This window comes from Aedes aegypti, chromosome 2, assembly GCF_002204515.2.
Source record: "Aedes aegypti strain LVP_AGWG chromosome 2, AaegL5.0 Primary Assembly, whole genome shotgun sequence".
Taxonomy (NCBI): Eukaryota; Metazoa; Arthropoda; class Insecta; order Diptera; family Culicidae; genus Aedes; species Aedes aegypti.
The window spans coordinates 445191481-445211217 of NC_035108.1; the positions used below are offsets into that span (position 1 = coordinate 445191481).

Sequence of the window (19737 nt, forward strand, 5' to 3'; positions counted from 1 at the left end):
TGATGGGCTCCATCCCATTACCCCGAACGCCATTACCCCGAACGCCACTACCCCGAACGCCACTACCCCGAATGGGTCACTACCCCGAAAGCCATTACCCCGAATGGGTCATTACCCCGAACGCCACTACCCCGAATGAGCCATTACCCCGAATAGTATGAGATACAGTACAGTATCTTGTTTTGCGTGCAAAAATGCGTCTTTAATGAAGGCTGGTAATTAATGGCACGTAAAATTCGTCGGTAAAATGTTCATCATATATTTTCCCTTCTTTTATATGGCAGCTATTCTTTCGAAATATCTTGATGGCAACTATATTCTTCTCATTCTTTCTGAGACAGTGCCAGTTTATCAGCTCAGTGGGCACCTTCGCAATTCAAGGGTTCATTCACAAATTTCATTTCGCCAAAAATTGCCAAAAAGTGTTAATTTTTGTATGGAAATTCTACATATTGTGAATGGGCTGTAACATTTTGAGGACAACCACCCACAAACTTTTTTGCTCCCTTCAGCATTACGAAATTTGTGAATGGGCTTTAATAATATAAGCCTTTTATTGACTGAAAGGAATTCGAATCCATAACCCTCAATATGGTGTTGCTTAACAGATGCGTAATCACCGGTATTTGGACTTGTTGGTGGTGTTCATATTTCAATTTTGTTTTTGAACAAATATTTTTCTTTCTTATGAATATAGGTTGTGTCATAGCATCACATTGTTACAGTGATCATTCACGTCATAGCTGCAAACATTTCACCAGAAATTTGCCCTTCTTTTTTTAAATAGGCTGTTCTTTCACGATTTTTTTGGATAAGCTAGTCACTAATATTTCCATATAGAACAGCTTTTTATAAAGGAATATATCTTGAAGGCATTCACTAAAGTGATTCCTGCTATAATTCTAATCGGAATTTTTCCCTTTCTTTTATCTTCTTGTATTAAAACAGACAGGTCTCTTATGGATTTACTCACCACTTTTCTGCCATCATCATTTCTTCATTATCTTGAATCAGATTTTTTTTTGTGTATATCTCACAGAAATTCAAATTAATGATCCCACAAATCAACAAAAGTTCTAACTGTAGCGTCAATCAGAAGCCGCCGATTTTTCTAACATGTACAAGTGTACAAGTGCGATAGCGGAACGGTCGTCTATAACGTTGGTTTTTAGGCGGGTTCCATAGAACAACACTTGCAGCGACTATCTCTGGGTGAACTTCCATTACCATCGTTTACGAAAAAAATCTATAAGAAGATCTTAATCTTAATGCCCGACACCTATAAAAATGAGTAAAGGAAGTGGCTACCGACGTCCAATAAGAGACTTTACTACATCCTAATTTTGTGCATATTATAGCTATCCTTCTCATAATAAATTCACCCTTCTTTTCGAAATAGGCTGTTCTTCAGAGCATTTCATTGTGGCTGTGTGAATCTTCCCAAAATTAGAGGACAAAACTTAGTGTGTAAAAATTTTTTGCTGAACAACTAAGCTGCTTTTTTGTCTTCTAATATTTGAAAAATATATTTTTGATCCAAACTCGTGAAATACCTCTCCCCAATCTCTAACTAGAATATGCCTCAAAATGTTATCCATTCGGGGTAATGGCGTTCGGGGTAGTGACCCATTCGGGGTAGTGGCGTTCGGGGTAATGACCCATTCGGGGTAATGGCTTTCGGGGTAATGGCGTTCGGGGTAGTGGCATTCGGGGTAGTGGCGTTCGGGGTAGTGTCATAGAATCTGCTGATGACGACAACGGGCCTGTTTGCGAATCGACCGGATGCCAGGAGGAAACTGAACGTGCAAGACACTCGTTACTGGTCCCACATTCTACCCCCCGGAGATCCACTCCCCTCCTGGGGAGGGGGGAGGTTACTTCACGCTCTCCCTCCCCTCGTCGACTGCCGCGCTCCGAACTGATTTTGCGGGTTTGCTGTTTTTGATGAGGTGGTTGTGGAGAGTTTGATTGATGACGATGGGTTTCACCAGCGGAAAGCCGGTAGGATTGCGAAGGCTCTACATTGGTGTGACGGAGATTGCCCACTTCACTACAGACAGATCCTCTGAGTAGAGATCTGCTTATGGTGATTGCGTGAGGCAGAGGGCATGCTGTTGGTGAAGGGAGGTCTACTGACATTTCTGGATGGCTTATAGCTACATTGATGGAGGACAAGTTGGATACGTTGTGGCTATGTATAGGAATTCGAAGTGGTATGCTGGGAGGATTAGGGGTGTACACTATTACTTCTTCGGGATCGACCGCAGAGGGGGATTCTCCATCAACGGGTTGGGGTAGGACGTCCCGGATGGATCCTCCAGCCTGCTGCGCTCTCGCTTGTGAGAGTGAAGGGGGTACTACACATTCCCTCCCTTCAAATCGATTGTTTTCGCTGTTCATTTCGTTGCTCAGGTTGGTGTCGTTGATCGGTGGGCGTGTGGAGAGGGGCATATTATCGAAAAGACTGACTAGGAGGCGTTTCTTCGATTTCAATGCCGTTATCACTTAATTCTTCCTGATTAGGATCTTCTTCAGCGGGTGTCTTTTTAGGGGGAGGGCTTTGTCGACCGGGTGAGCCATTCGTACTTCTGTTGTGCTTTTTCTTCCTATTTCGAGTTTCAGTTCCAGCGGTTTGTGTTGTCGCGGGTGATCTGTTCCTGAGCTGCATTCGAGTTGCGGTTGTGAGCTGTTCCCTGGCTTTTTGGATGGCTTCAATTGGTTTGACTGGTTCCGATGGCTTGTTTGCTTGGCAAGATTTTAGGGGCTGGGTTGGTGTGTTCTGTTGGGAATCCTGGTTTTCCACAGTTTTCATTCTGTTGATTTGCAACAGGAGCTGTTCAATTCTTTCATCTTTATCTTGGATTTTTACAAGTAGCTGCGAGATAAGAGCTTCCTTCTGTTCTATTTTCTTTTCCAATTCGTCTAGCCTTTTGCGATCGGCTGTCTGTTGAGCTGCGGCGGCAGCATAGCTTCCTAGATCTTGCTCGATCCGTCTACGTGCTTCGGGAAAAGATAGGTTTTGGTCAACTTTTAGTCGAACCACTTCCATCTCCTTTTTGAACACTGGGCATTGACGGCTGGTTGGTCGATGAGGTCCGTTGCAGTTAATACAGTGGGCAGCGAATGGACACACTTCGCCTTCCAACAGTTCATGTTCGGCAGAGCAGTTAACACAACGTTTTGGTCCAGGACAGCGAACACGCGGATGGCCGAAACGGACACATCCGTAGCACAAAAGTGAGTTTGGATAATACGGGCGTGTAGCGACACGAAGAAGGCCAATTTTTACATGGGATGGATAGTCGCATCTACCGAAGGTAAGAATAAGGGCAGAAGTATTAACCGGCTTTCCATGCTCCTTACGCGTGATCCGTTGGACTCGAATAACGCCCTGACTATTCAGACCGTCCAGCATGGCATCCTCTGTCATGTGGACCGTTTCGAAGCACGAGATGACGCAGCGGCTCACATTTAGGATCGGGTGCGGTTCGTTGATAACTTCGACGCCATCCAACAGCGTAGACATTCTCAACAGCTTTTTGACTTGAGTTTGATTTTTGATCTTGAGAGTGTACCTTGTGCATTGCGCTTCCGTTGATGCTCCTTCAATTGGTCCACCGGCAGCCAATTCTACCGATTGTCCAACAATGAAAGGATTCGACGTCAGTGGAACCTTGTCATCCTTGCTTCGTAATAGAAGATACGTTAGTGAATCAAATTCGACATTCGACGGATTTCCTATACATGCCATGACTCCTTGGACCCACCAGGGTCGCCACTACTAGCGGCCGTCATGTTTACACCACCCTACACTGCCACTTCTTTATTGTTGTACACGACGAACGTTGGAATTTGATAAAAAGTTAACAACGGTCACCCGTTGTTTACCCCAGAGGCAAAAAACAGAGGAAACAAAATTTTCCTACCTTACGCTCCTTCAACGTCGCATGCACAGCATAAAAATCACTAAGAAGTGGTTTTTCCTCTTAAATGGTCAAGGTGAGAAACTTTTTGAACACAGCTATTTGTTCACTTCTTGACACTCTCCGTTGCTCGGGTTGCACAGCAGCGCAAATTGAATGAGCCACTCCACACAAACGATGAACAAAAGGTTGTTGTTATCGTCGTACCCATGCGGTAGGTGAACTTATAGTCACTGTTTCCTCACTAAACTACACCGATTAAGATCGGAATTGATTGTATATCACTAGTACACACTAGGCAAAAAACGATTGATGGCTTCGTTGGGTTAAAGCACACGCGAAACCACCAAAATTACTGCGATTATTCGAGCGCGCACAAAATCGTTACGATAGGCGACGATGTCCCGAACTCACTGATCAGTAATGAAGTTTTTTTTTTCCAAAATCATAAGTAAAACTTACATATTTCAGGAATAATCGTCGTGGCACCAAATAATACTTGTTTCTTTAAATATTTTTCAAGTTTTTTGCCTCAGTGTCGGCCACCAACAAAAACATTAATTGTGACAGAACATCCATCTCTGGAAGTTCACTCAGAAACGTGTGTAGTATGCGTCAGTTTCTTACGCTTGTGCCACTTCAACTGTAACATTGAGGTCTGCAAAGTTTTTTTTTGTTGATTTTTTATGCTGAAGATTGATCTGAGCTATCTTAACCGTAGCCACTATCTAAACAAGGCATGCTTAAGCTTCTTTCAACCTCTACTGCGATAAATCGTATCGATGTATCGAATGTTGCCAAAGGCGGAAAAGCACACATTTTTTCTCTTATTAGAATGTGAAATCAACTCACCTGTATTATTAATTAATAAACAACATATTCACAATCCCACTCATATTTTGTCTCAGACCTGAGATTGAAGAAGGGCCGCCGGTTATCTCGGAGAAACACAAGATCACCTGCCCCATTTCTCTGGGTAACACAGGTTCCGTTCGCGATTAGTTTTTATTTAGACCCCCCTAGCCATTTATTTCTAGGCACGAAAAGCATGGCGTCGTATTACACCATGAATCAAGGGTTATCTGTCAGGTGGACACTACGCGGCTATTTAGTCTGATCGAAAAAAGGAAGTTGATATTGACGTTCAACTACTCACGTGCCCAAGCAGCCACCGAAAAAAACTTGCTACGTAGTCATCACTTACCTTACTACTAGAATTATTCACCGGAGCAACCGGGGGAACCGCCTCATTGGGCGGCTCCAGCACCGGGCTGCTGTTCCTGCTGTTGGAAAACTTTTTCCGTTTTCGTTTCAGTGCCGCCAGGGCACCGAAGTGCAAGTGATAGTGATGATGCGAGGAATCCTTCGTTTTTCCTCCGTGCGATTTATCGCTGCCACCGTGCTGATGCTGATGCTGGTGGTGTTTGGTTGGATCCGGCGATGCTTCCACTTCCGGTCGATCCAGGCTTGGATTCGAATCCGAGGGGGACTCCGTGATGGCTTCGTCCGAGGCCGGACTGTTACTGTGACTGGCTGACTCGCCCCTCGGACCGTGGTTGCACACGGAATCCTCTGATCGGGATCGCCCAATAAATTTGGACACGCTTCCGTGCTTCGCCGCCTCGATGAGAGTCCCTAAAATGGATGGAATATTATAAGTTGCGTGAATAGTCGCCAATGCACATTGGTACACGGAACGAGATAAAGTGGAATAAATACAATTTGGCGCTTTGGATAGTTTTCCATATAACTTGTTTCAAGCACAAACAAAGACTAGAAGACACCCAATTATTATCTCTCAAGGAAGTTATCAATGTATTCCACTTAATCTCGCTCTGTGGACCAATGTGCAATATGGAATCTTCCTACCCCATCGTTTTTTCTGCGAGTTCGGTCTCTTGGAGTGGAACTTCGGTGCGAGTTTAGAGAGCTTATGCATCGCATTGTTATTCTCGCCGAAGGAACTTTGAGATTGCGATGAGAACTGATGCATCGGATTAACCTGGTGAAGAGCTTTCTTTGGAGTTAGCCCCGGTCCAAACACTCCAGCAAACAGCTCATGCGAAGAATGCTCTGGAAGCTGTGATATGAATTCGGAGACCGGTGTCAGGTGTTGTCCACCTTCCGGCGCCGGTGGAGGAGCAATGTTGAACCCCTTCATAAGGCGACGTTCCTTCTGGCGATTCTTCTTGCCACCGACTCCACTTCCCGATCCCGTGGCACTTGTGGTGTTCATCCCACTGTTCTTGAGAATTTCCACCAGTTCACAGCGAAATGCGGAAATGTCCTGTTTGATCTCGTTGACGTCGTCTTCGGTGACGCCCTGGGACTCGGCCTTCCGTTGTTCTACGGTCACGTACCGACGCACCAGATTCCGCATTATGCTCTGATACCGGAAGTCTCGCTCGCTGGCTTGCTTTACCTTCCGCTGAAACAAAGAAAAAAGAAAACAGGAGCAGAGCAAATAGCGGAAAAGGAAAGAGATTCCACGCGAACAGAGAGATCCCAATCGGTTAGGGGATGATAGACACATGATGAGAGAAAGATTTTACGGGAGATAGAGGAGTTTGGAGGAACAGCGGGGGTACAGATTCGTGAGATCACACATTAGAAACACACGGTGCACTGAATGGATGACCCTCCCCCCAATCCCTCTACCCTGCACAATATCCAAGAATGGAGCATTTCCGGCTCGAATCGTTACTCACTCGAATCGTCTTCATGTGTTCCTTCTTGACGGCCTTGGAGTGACCGCAGAATTTCCGCTTGACCCACTGGAAGACGTAGAAGATGGACTTGGGCGTCGGAATGATGTTGAACGGCGGCGGACACGTCCCGCCCTCCTCGAAGTAGCTGATCCACAGTTTGGACCGGGCGAACTTCCACTCCACGTCGGCTCGTTCCTGTGAAGGTGAAAAATTGGTGTTTAAATTATTTTCTTCAAAGTCTTTTTCTAGCTGAATATGATCGTCGATTTTTTGCTCATGATAAGAGATACCGAGATAGCCATTACCGCCTTCTCACAGACGTAATCGATCAAGTTAACATTACCTTTTTGTTGGGGGGTAGTTTCGGACCTCGTTTTTGCAGCACGTCTTTTAGGGGTTAGACTGAGCTCAAAAGCTGTAATTCATATAACATATGATAAATATAAACATGATTGATTCGAATTCATACTTACAATTTTGGTCGAACACTAATTTCTCCTACCAACCAACAATTATAATTTTAGATTAATTCTGCCTTAACTCTGCCTTCTTCGTGACTTGCGAATAATGGTTTGAGGATTTTGACAATCAAGCTGTCACCACGATTCGACTCAACTGCTGTCAAGTGAACGCAGCTGTCCGACTTCATCGGACAGTGGCGTAGTGCCCCCAACATCCCCCGACCCGTAATGCTGGTCAATGGTCTCCGTTTGTCCTGCTTTACCAAAACCATGTTGCAAACTCTTATCCTGGATGTCCAAGATCGCAATCTTCGAAGTGGGTCTCCGTAGAACTCCCGGTAGAGTCTTGACGTAGGCTTGCCTAACTCGTCCATCGCATCCTTTCACCACCGACAATACTCGTCCGCGTAACCATCCATTTCTGGTAGATTTATCCACCACGATTACAGACTCGCCCTCCCTCAAATCTCTGGGGTCTTCAAATCACTTCGGGCGGCCAGCAATAGTTGGCAAGTACTCCTTTATCCAGCGGTGCCAGAATTCATCCACTAGACTCCTCATTAACGCAAAATTGTTCCACAGAGCATCCGGCCGCTCCATGCGTGGCTCTGGACGCTGCGTCACTCCTTGAGAACTGAGCAGGAGAAAATGATTAGGAATTAAAGCTTCCTGTGAATCATTCTCCAAAGGCATGAATGTGAACGGGCGTGTATTGACCACTCCTTCGGCTTCAACCATCAGTGTCAACAATGTATCATCGTCAGGGTTTCTGGTAATCGACAGTGCAGTGAAAGCAACCTTTACGGAGCGAACCAGTCGCTCCCAGGATCCACCCATATGCGGGGCTGACGGTGGATTGAAAACCCACTTTGTGGTGGCATTGGTGAACACTGCTGACAGCTTCTCGTTCATCTGATTCATCTGTTCTTGTAGCTCGCGGCTGGCACCCAAGAAGTTCGTCCCGTTGTCGCTTTAAATTTCCAGCGGAGAACCGCGGCGTACTAGAAAGCGTCGAATAGCCATCTTGCAGGAATTTGTAGAGAGCGAGTGTGCGACCTCTAAATGCACTGCCCGAATGGTGAGGCACGTAAACACCCATCTCTTTACCAATGAACGGCCAACTTTAACTTGAATCGGACCAAAATAGTCTAAACTAACGTACGAAAATGGTCGAACGAAAGGGCTCAACCTTGCTTCTGGTAGAGGCGCCATTCGAGGAACAGAAGGCTTCGCTTTCTTTAATTTGCACTGCATACAGAACTTCGTAACTTTTCGCACCTGTGTTCGCAATGATGGAACGTGGAATCGCTGCCTCACTTCATTGACGATGGTTTCGTTGTTTCCATGAAGATAGGTTCTGTGAAACCAATCCAACAAAAGGTTCGTCAGTGGATGGTTTTTTGGTAGAACACTCGGGAACTGGACGTCGAATGCAAGGAATTTAGCTGCACGAAGTCGAGAGTCCATCCGGATCACACCGTGTTCATCCATACATGGCGATAATTTGTAGATGCGACTCGTCTTCAACAGTTTCACTGACCGATTGTCATCGGCTGTCTTCTTCAACAAAGCCACTTCATCAGGAAAAGCGTTTTCTTGAGCCAAGCGCCTAAGGCTGTTCTGAGCTTTGTTCAGCTCCTCTCGTGTAAGGTGGCCAACGTTCGGTGCCAGTCCTAATCGTTTTCTACGAAAGTTGCCAACCAGACGATGAGTGTAGGCAATGGCACGCCAGAGTCTCTCGAATTTTGAAAAGCGGCTCCAATCGACTAAGAAATTTTGCGGCTGAACGTACTGCACTAGGCAAAGCTTCTGCTTTCCGGCGTTTCAACATTTGTGGGTTGATCCGGCCAGAATTTCTATTGTCCTTTAAGGAACTGCGGCCCAGTAAACCAGCGACTTTCCGGATCGAGACATGGACCTCTTCCCCACTTTGTAGCTTCATCGGCGACATTTTGTTTTGTAGGGATCCACACAGTTCGAACGAAACGTGTAAATTTCTGAGACATATAATGTACATAATTGGAGCGTGGATATTTACATGATATTTACATGATATGTCATGTAAACTTCAATTATATTTCATGTAATCTAGCTTGATCCTAAGTGGTTACATGATATATAACAATTTTTACATGATTTCAGAATTAAATTTACATGACGCCGTGTTTACATGGCATAAATGAAGTTTACATGATGTGTAATCTTCATTATTTTTAACTGTGCACATCCACTCTTCGGCACTCGTTTTGGACAAAATTTCTCCAATTTTACAGGCCACAAACTGGCGGTAGCGACGATGGTCGGAATTAATCCATGCGAGGACCGTCTTGAAGTCGGTCCAGATAAACCTTCGCTTGATGGGCAAACTGTGACTTGCACATAGCGATTTCAACAACCTGCAACCGATGATCGCCGCCTGAAGTTCGAATCTTGGAACCGACAGCGATTTCAATGGTGATACCTTTGATTTTGCGCCAACCAGCGCTGTGTGGAACTTTCCACGAATCTTTGCCCGAAAATATGCGACGCAGGCATAAGCAGTCTCAGTGGCGTCGACAAAAATGTGGAGCTGTAGATCCTCTATTTCTGATGAAACTACGCCAGGAAAATACGCTCGCGGTAGTCTGACCTTCTTGATATCCTCAAATAGTTCAGTCCACCGTTTCCAGCGCTCTTGTATTTCTTCTTCAACAGTATCATCCCAGGCAGCCTTCGTTCTCCGGATGTCCTGGATTATTACACGGCCGTGGATAAGAAAATGGGAAAGTAATCCCAGTGGATCGTACTGGCTCATAACGCAGCGAGAATGTTCCTCTTGGTGGGAGTAATTGTCGACAAATCCAATGCGGCTGCATAGACGAAAACGTCCGAACTGGGGTCCCACAACATGACAAGAACTCTCTCCGTTTGACTGGTTTTGTCGGCACCAACCACCATCTGCGTCAATCGCTTGTTGCCCCGACCCGTCGCAGAACCTCAGAAGAATTGGACAACCAGTTCCGGATGGTGAAGCCGCCTCTTAAATGGATTGTCCTCATCTCTTCCGCTACACGACATGCTTCGTCTTCATCGTCGAAGCTGTCGAGATAATCGTCAACGTAATGCCGACGCTCGATGGCCTCGGCTCCTCTCGGGTACTCTACCGCATGTTCCCTTGCGTTCAGGTTCTTAATGTATTGCGCCGAGCATGGTGAACTAGTGGAACCAAACGTAGCTACATCCATGATGAATACCGTAGGCTTCTCAGTTGGAGTTTCTCGATACAGGAAACGTTGTGCTTGCCGGTCCTCAAAGCGTATCTTCACTTGATGAAACATTTCTTGCAGATCTCCCCCAAGAGCCACTTGCCGTTCTCGGAATCCATACAAAACAGTTGGTAACGGCACGACGAGGTCCGGTCCCTTCATCAGCATACTATTTAAAGAGATTCCGTTTACCTTTGCTGCCGCATCCCAGACGAGACGGATCTTGCTGGGCTTCTTGGGGTTCTGCACTACACTCAATGGGAGATACCAGACCTTGTGGGGTTCCGCCGAATTCAGTTCCTCGTCCACAGCTTTGTAGATATATCCCTTCTCCTGGTTTTCACTAATTTGGCGTTGAACACTTTCTTCGATTTTAGGGTTCGCTTTCAGACGTCGCTCGAAGCACTGTAGCGAACTGCCATTGGGTAGCTATCAGGAAACTCCACATGATGAACCGCCATAACAGCCCCGTCTCAAATCTTTCTTCGACTCTTCTGGTTGTTTGCTCGAGAATTGATCTGGCACGCTTCTCCTCTTCAGATTCTGGCCCTTTGTCTGCTGAAACTCCAACGCTTTCAACGGTGAAGTACTGTTTTACCAGGTCGTGCAGCTTTCCATCATCTCCGCATTCACATATGTGGAAGTTGAAGCTGCTATTCTGCATCCCTTGCTGAACCGGTCCATATACCGCCCATCCAAGTCGGGTCCTTGCTGCGACTGGCTCACCAGTCTTCCCTTCACGGAGTTGCTTGGTGGCAGTTAGATGGGCATGTTCGGCTCCAATTAAAATCCCCGGAGTCACTGCTTCATAATCCTCGACTGGTAACTTCTGAAGGTGCTGATAACGTGTAGCTAGTTCACCGTACCCGAGTGACTGTTTGGGCAGTGCCAAGGATTTAACAGTGCGGACTTCCTCCAACTTATAGCGAACATCAGCTCCACTCCCTGCAATCTATATCTCAACCTGATGGGAATCATCTTCGTCGCGGCTGACATTGCCCGTCCAAGTCAAGCAAAGTCGCCTCTTCAAACCCTTGACATCGAGCTCGTCAGCAATCCACTTCTCCAACAGCGTAACTGAAGATCCTTCGTCAATAAAAGCGAACGTGTTGATACTTTTTCCGTTGCCAAATAGTGCAACCGGCAAAACACGGAAAAGTGTTGTATTCTGGCCATGTCGATGCGCATTCACTCCTTCGGGATGATTCGAAACATTTGTCGGACAACGCGGCTTTCCGTGTTCCGGGTAACCGAACTCGTCGAAGGTGCTGTAGAGCTCGAGTGTAGAAGTGGATGATGGCAAAGTTGACACCCTTGAATCTCGCAGCGTGATTGAGAACGGCATGGTTTTCGTCCATGTTTGCCGAGACAGATTCGACAGAGTTGATGTCTGTGAACTACTTTCCACTTATGCTCACCGTTCAACCGCTTGAAAACGTCGCACTCCTTAACTTTGAGATTCGGATCACTACAGATCAGACATCGCACACCAGAGGCCGTACTCTTCGTTGGCATCCTTTTGCCTTGTCTGGTTTAGCAACCTTCGTAGCAGCCGAATCCAACGTAAGTGTTACGTCCGCCGCTGCTGAAACCAGGTTCGCCATGTATGCACCGAAGACTCGCAGATCTACTAGAGGAAACTGCCGTTTGTACACTGTCCAGTCCGATTTCAAATGCGCTGGAAGCTTGTCGATCAGTTTCTGCAGAGGTACAGGTTTCGAAAGATAAACCACTTGTCCGCCAGGTAATCGCAGAAGTTCTGAACTGCCATGCCGAACGTCACTAGCGTCTTCAGGTTATCGGCCTTTGGTGCAGGAACATCTCGAACTTTTGTGAGGAGCGAGTAGATAATCTGCTCCGGACGCCCATACATAAGCTGTAAGGTTTGCATAACCTGCGGTACTGCAGAGGGCAGAAGGAGTCGGCTACGCACTGCTTCCAATGCGCTGCCTTTTAGACAGCGTTGAAGTCGGCCGAGGTTTTCTACTTCACTGTAACCGCATGCTTCTGTGGACGTGTAGAATGCACTATGGAACATAGGCCATTCCTCCGGATTGCCGCTGAACGATAGAAGGTCTCTCGATATCGCGTGCCTGGCCGCCAGTTGACTTGGCGATGGTCCTCGAGATCACCCATATTTACTATCGAGGGTGCTTGATTGGTGCTGAATATTTTGGAGGATTAGGGATGGATTGAGGATAGGAAATGTGGGCGTATGGCATATTCACGTTTATTTGACTAGCCTGTGGATTTACTGTGCTATACATCGAATATTGAGGAACCTGACCTAGCCCTATTCCTAGCGACATTTGATTTCCATAACTTGGCAACTGATTGTTTTGACTTACGTGCGTTGTTTGTAGCGGAAAGCTCCCAAGTTGCCCTACCGTACTTATCGTAGGTGGCAACGATTGGGTGAGATAGGTGTAGCTCTTCGCCAGGTCACTCCAAGGGACTGACGTTGTTGACGTGATGGGTGTTGATGAACCAGGTTGACCTCTTCCACCACCGGGTAGAAAATCGTTAATATAGCTAGGCGTCGGTCCCATAACGTACGGGTTCGATGCACTGGCTGACTGGACATCCATCGCGATCGATCTAGCACCAACTGGAAACGATGACCGCTGGAGGGTACTTGATACAGGCGGCAGCATGCACATGGAGCTGATTCCTTGACTGGTACCAGTTGAGCAAGCTAGTAACGATGATATGGGGGCACTAGCTTGAGAGCTGATTGCACTGACGGAGTTGAGGGGCGCAGGTACGGATACATTGGTGTTTACTGACGTGAGGTCACTTTTCGATGTCCCAGATGTGGGATTGATGTTGCTAGCGACTAGCGATAGACGATTCGCCCAGTCCCCAACAATCCCCAGCTCGTTGACATCTTGCAATTGGCCAGTCTGCGTATTCAACAGCTTGTACCGTACTCTCCAAGCCTCCTTTTCCAGCTGCAGCTTCTTCTGCTCCAACTCGATCTCCCTCAGTAAGAAGGACTGTTGCTCCTCTAGCAGTGTGAGGTTGCGTTTCATTCGCTCTGCCGACGGGTCTGAAGAACACGGTCCACCCATCCCGGAGACGGTGGTGAAACCCGATTGTCGAGAGCCTTGTCCACCTGTTGATCCTGGTTCCGGTGCATTAGCCGCAGTCCTAGTAACACAACTCGAGCACTTCCAATGTTCTTCCTTCTTTCCGTCATCAAATCCCACGCAGCCGTAGTGGAACCAGCCGCCGCATCCACCTTCGTATTCGACCATGTCGTCAATATTATTTGCCAAGCTTGTTTCCGGCATTCTGTGGTCACCAGTCGTCGATAACCAACAAAATTATTTTGAGAAATGTTGGGGGGTAGTTTCGGACCTCGTTTTTGCAGCACGTCTTTTAGGGGTTAGACTGAGCTCAAAAGCTGTAATTCATATTACATATGATAAATATAAACATGATTGATTCGAATTCATACTTACAATTTTGGTCGAACACTAATTTCTCCTAACAACCAACAATTATAATTTTAGATTAATTCTGCCTTAACTCTGCCTTCTTCGTGACTTGCAAATAATGGTTTGAGGATTTTGACAATCAAGCTCTCACCACGATTCAACTCAACTGCTGTCAAGTGAACGCAGCTGTCCGACTTCATCGGATATGAAGTAGTTTAATCGTGACATAACAATAAATCTATTATTACCGAATAATTTCATTTCTTTCACACTAATGCACGGTAATAGGAACCATTTAAAAGGGTCCATTCGCCGTGCATTAGGATTTCGACTGAAACACAATAAAATATTTTAATTTGCATAAAATCTCATTGCTCATACGATGAAATACATCTTACTTGTAGTATCGACAGTGAAAACTTGTTGAAATTTTGAAAAATTCCATACTCTAATGTTGAAATGAAAAATGTGAATTTTTGGCGTTTCTACTAAGAGTGTTGAAACATCTCATTATCAGACAGAATTCACATGATTTTGACTCCACAAACTAGGTTTTTCAAAATGCCATAAACTAGGTTTTTCAAAATGCTTCAAGACAAAAACTACTTCATTTCATCAGTTTTATACATAACTAGTGGCCCGGCAAACTTCGTATTGCCATCAAGTAGGCTGTTGAAAAACGCTTTTGATCGTCTCATAAAAAAGGTAGTTCCGTTCACTCTCATTTTTTCAACTTTCTCGGTGAATATCCTGGGATTTTTATACACACAAACACGTCGGAACCCTTAACGAACAAAACGGAGAAAGAATCGTTCAAATCCGTTGACCCGTTCGTAAGCCATTTCGTGACATACAAACACCAATCCATTTTTATTTATATAGATTTCAGCAATTAAATGAACAGTTTTGATTTTTAGAAGCTGTGATTAGCATTAAGATTAGTCAATCTTATATAATTTCGTAAATAAAGTTGATTGCAGACTCCAATCGATCAATATACATAAATGTGCTTTGCTTAATGAGATGGGTCATATTAATAAAAATAACTACAGGGAAGTGGGTCAAGCTGTTCATTGTTTATTTTTAAGATTTAATAAGAAACAACTTTTTTTTTCTTCTCTTCGTCCTCATACTTCTGCGTCTTCTTCTCTATGGAATTACATCCCAACTGAGAAAGAGCCTTTTTCTCAGCTTACTGTTCTTATGAACACTTTCGCAGTTATCAACTGAGAGCTTTTTTGTCAAGGTACATTTTTTGCATATTTGACACCCGATTGCGGATTAAATGTAGGGTTGTTGTTGCGAAAGTTCTGCAGACTTGAATGAATATTTACGGTTTCCTGAGATTTGAATTGTCAAAATCTATTCAGTAAAATGAGTGTGATGATTTTTCTTCTAAGGTTATCACTACCAACTTCAACTGGGATGCACTAATAGCCATTCAAGAACAGCGCCACCTTCACCTTTTAGCTCTGCGTTAGTCTGTTCGTGAAGACTAGCACTTAAACTAAACTAAGGTTCTATTTTTGTGTTAAGTAAAACAGTTTTAAATGAGCTCGTCAAAAACACAAAAGTGTAATTACTCTAGAACAAGCATCACCAAATTAGAACTTTTTGGTTAGAATAAATTTTGTTAAGTTCTACAGTTAACTCTCCCTTACTCGATATTCTGTATCTCGATAATTCCCCTAACTCGATGGAATGCGCGGTCCCTTCAATCTGGTATACTTTGATCCCTCTGTAAGTCGATACCTCTCTAACTCGATGTTCCCTAACTCGATGCGATCTGTTCCAGTTTCCTATGCAAGTTTACCTCTTTAACTCGATATTTCCATGAAAATTTTCAAATATTCTCCAAATGTTAATAAATTTCATAAATTTGATAATTATGATTATGGTTATAGTAAAATGAAGGTTGACAAGTCATTTCAGGGTGATAAAAAAAATTGAATGTTTGAAGACTATGCAAAAAGTTGCCCGTTGCTACCCGAGGAGGAAAGAATAACTCGCCAATAACTTATGCATACCATATTTTGGTATCATACCAGAATTAGGTATTGTTCAGTTATCAATACCTCATTTTGGTATTATAATGGTATTTGAAAAAAATGTTTAAAACAATTAAAAACACTTCATTTTGGTATTCGACAGCTATTGAGGACTGCTGGAGGTATTGAACTACAATTGAAAAATTTCACTTTTATATGAAAATCCATCAAGTATTATTTAGGTATTACAATACCTGATCTAAGTATCAACTTGGTATTTGTAGAATATGCAGAAGGTATTATTTGAGGTATTTTACCTCTTATGCAGGGCTCATTCATACCTCATCCAGGTTGTAAGTATTGGAAATTATCTGGTATGGAATACCTCAATTTGGTATTCAGTAGTTATTTTCTTCTGCTCGGGTAAATGTACTAAAAATTTACTTTTTTCACATTTAATTTACTATTTTATATGTACTTTGTCGAAATAAACAAAATTTCAAAAATTGATAAATTTGTGTTCTGTAAATCGATACCTCCCTAACTCGATGGTCCCTTCAATAACGAGTTAGGGAGATATAACTGTATATGGTATAAGCTCTTAATTAAACTTTTGGTCTCCATATTGAGAAGAGGTGCGTGTCTGCTCAAACATCAAAATCCCAACAAATATGAGATGAGAACGTGCGTGACCATCCAGTATCAAATTCAAATTGTCAGCCCTTTTCCCAGCAATAGAGCTAAATTCCATCAAAAAAGAGTGTTATCACAACTCCGCGAGGGCTGTTTTGTTAGCGCTAGAGTTCTTTTAAAGTGTGAGTAAAGGTTTTGCAATCGTACTCGAATCAAATACTTGAATACTTAGGAACAGTGTTGAAAATTTTGAGAGCAATTTCAACTCCTCAGTAAAACCTCAAAATCGTCTAATTTTGGCATCGCTGAGAAGTTCCTGTCAAGCCTGGTTGTTAGGACGTGGCTAGAACAACTCTTGATTGTTGAAGAATGCATCAATCTTGTCTAACAGCTCATGCTTAGTGTGAAAACTCTAATTGATTAGCGAATAGAAAGAAGTCAAACATTATTGAATCGAATATGGCTTGACACCTACCATGTATCGTAGGTGCTGAACATTAACATAATGTCCAAACATTAACCCTGATGCTACTGTAAAACATTTAAATTGCTTCAAAATAAGTTTTTAGTTTAGAGTTCAAGCATTTTAGAAATAAATTAAAATCTTTTTTTTGTGTTGATAAAAACGGAATAATTTGTTTACGAAATCGGAACGTGACAAAATCGGAAAGTGATAAAAACGGAACATACCTGTATACCATTTAATTCCACTAGAGTTTGTATCCTTTGACAGATACGCATATTTCGACTGTAAGGCCGTCTTCAGTGTCGTGTACTAGACTCGACTTCGTTGACAGTTGAGGTCTAAATACGCGTATCTGTCAAAGGATGCAAACTCTAGTGGAATTTAAAGGTATAGTACTAAATTCGTTTTTTTCATTTACTGACTGATTTTTTATTTTCAAAAAAAATATACATCTCAAAAACTAAACAAATATACATAGCTGAAAATTTGACAGTAAACGTAAAATTTTCTGAACTTTCAAGAAAACATGAGAACAGCTTTGGTCCCAAAATCTTCAACACACGTATAAACGGAAATTATGCCGTGGTGGTAAACGCGCAGCTACTCAGCAAGACCAAGCTGAGAGTCGTGGGTTCGAATCCCACCGGTCGAGGATCTTCTCGGGTTGGAAATTTTCTCGACTTACAGAAAGCTCTCAGTTAATAACTGTGTAAGTGCTCAAAAGAAGCTGAGAAGCAGGCTCTGTCCCAGTGGGGACGTAATGCCAGAAAGAAGAAGAAAAACGGAATTTTTTGAAAAAATGCAAAAACAACAATTTTTGTGAAATTTTATATTTTTCTTGAAAAGTCTCTAGCTTCTATTACGTTCGAGGAAATTGAAAATCGATCAAACGGTTCAAAAATTATGATTTTTAATAAATAAAAATTTTACAAAGTCGCAATTTTTTTGGTCACTCTAATCAATAAATCCAAAAACACGTGTATCCTTATTTTAGATAAGAAACAAAATAGTAAATTTTCACGGAATTCGGTGACCCACTAGATCGGATTTTTATGGAATGGCAAGTTTACCAGCTTGTATGGCGATTTATTTGATCAATTTGCCACAGAGTTCAAATGTTGTACTTATCCGTATGTATAATAATCAGTGAATCAAATTGCCATCAAAAAAGACGAAAAACAAACAAAAAAGCAAGCTCGCTCACAACCGTTTGTCGCAACTGTTGCGGAAAGGACACAATCCAAAGCAAAATTGTCATGACAATCACAGAGCGCAACATTGTTGAAACTTTTACAACTCGCGATTAATCAGTTATTTGAAACACAAAACCAAATTTGTTTTATGGATGCTGTTTGATAATGTGTCAATATTTATCAACACGGAGAAAGTTCTCGAAAATTGCAATGCAAAGCCCATAAAATCGCTGTGCACGTGGTAATCGATCTTTATCATATTCTGTTCAAGTGATGATAAACTGATGTTGCAAGATAAAATTATTGCAACAAGAATAGCAGATGATAATTTCTTTGTTGCTGCGTGTTGGGTGAAAATTGATCCACTGATAATAATACTTAAGGTTTTGAAAAATAATATTTTGATGATTTACAAAAGTATTGCAATTTGTCATACAAAAGAATCAAAAAATTTTATACATAGACTGCAAGCTTCTAAAAAAAAGGAAATAAATATATAATCACACATAAATTTGTTCAGTCAATCGGTGACCAATGGACTATAGGTAAACCGTGTGGTGTTCATCTCCTTACAACTCATATAGTTTATCTGCTAATATTGATCATCAAATTAAGGTTGAACTTTAGGTCCATTGTGATGTCTCTTTTCAAGGTTACCTCGATAGTTCCGTTCAACTGTTAGACACTCACCGATATAAGCTGATATGAATGATTCATCATGGCGATCAGCAGATTCAGCAGCACCACTATGTTGATCACCGAGTACGTCCCGAACATCAGCATGCCCCAGAAGCGCGTGAAAATTTTGATTCCGTCCAGCTCAAAGTTCTCCAGATCCACCAAACCAAATACCGCCCAGAATAGGGTTTGGATGGTTTCGAACAAGCTTTAATAGAGGGGAAGAGTGAATTTGAAAGTGATTACATCGATTTTGAGATCAATGTAGACTTACTTGGCAAATCGCCTCCACACAACACACGCATTTGGATCGGTTGATGTCATATTGGAAAACGCCGAAGCATCCGGGCATCGTTTCTTTTCCAAATCGGCATAGTACCTGGAATATAGAATACATACAAACATCATATAATTCAAAGAGGATATCGTTATACGTAGATTCTTGTTGGCTGAGTTATTATATCGTAGAAGGTGAATTCCTGAGATCATAACTCATTTATACTAATTATTAATGCTTCACTTACCACAACAACTGATTGAGACCACTGCTGAAAGCAAACAGCACCAGCACGTACAGGAAGAAGAACTTCATGATGTCCATCACCATGCGCGAGAGTGACACCTGCAGCGGTCCCAGATGCGGGTTCACCGAAAAAATGTACACCAGCTTCAGCGAGCTGAAGATGTTGGCCGCACTGAACAGGCCCTCGGAGATCAGCATCGGGTCCCAGGTGTCCCACTTTTCACGGGGCAAGTCCGCCGCAAACCGGTTGATGGCCATCTCTTTTTGGACCTGGGGGTTGGATTAAAAGGGAAAATTTAAATAAGTAACGATCATGATAAGCTCGATAAAATTTGGTATTCAGCAGGACAAATTGCTCGACATTCGAAAAACTGATGCAAAATGAGACAAGTTATGGCCATAGTGGTTCCCTATTTGGCCATCTGTGAAATTTCTTTAATTTTCATATTTTTAATCTGTTATAATGTTTTAACATTAAG

General features: G+C 43.2%; 1 protein-coding gene across 9 annotated transcripts in view; it reads right to left on the reverse strand.

Annotated features, from left to right (window-relative positions):
* LOC5565862 (transient receptor potential-gamma protein) overlaps positions 1–19737 on the reverse strand; it is a 535758-nt gene that overhangs the window by 18804 nt on the left and 497217 nt on the right. For 8 of the 9 annotated variants that reach the window (XM_021847945.1, XM_021847940.1, XM_021847939.1 and 5 more), the window contains 6 exons: positions 19260–19528; positions 19010–19114; positions 18748–18943; positions 6632–6826; positions 5793–6351; positions 5128–5558 (listed from right to left, as the gene is read on the reverse strand). In XM_021847945.1, the coding sequence (XP_021703637.1) occupies positions 5128–5558; positions 5793–6351; positions 6632–6826; positions 18748–18943; positions 19010–19114; positions 19260–19528 (1755 nt within the window). The remainder of the gene's footprint in view (positions 1–5127; positions 5559–5792; positions 6352–6631; positions 6827–18747; positions 18944–19009; positions 19115–19259; positions 19529–19737) is intronic. The other variant, XM_021847944.1, reaches the window with a different exon arrangement.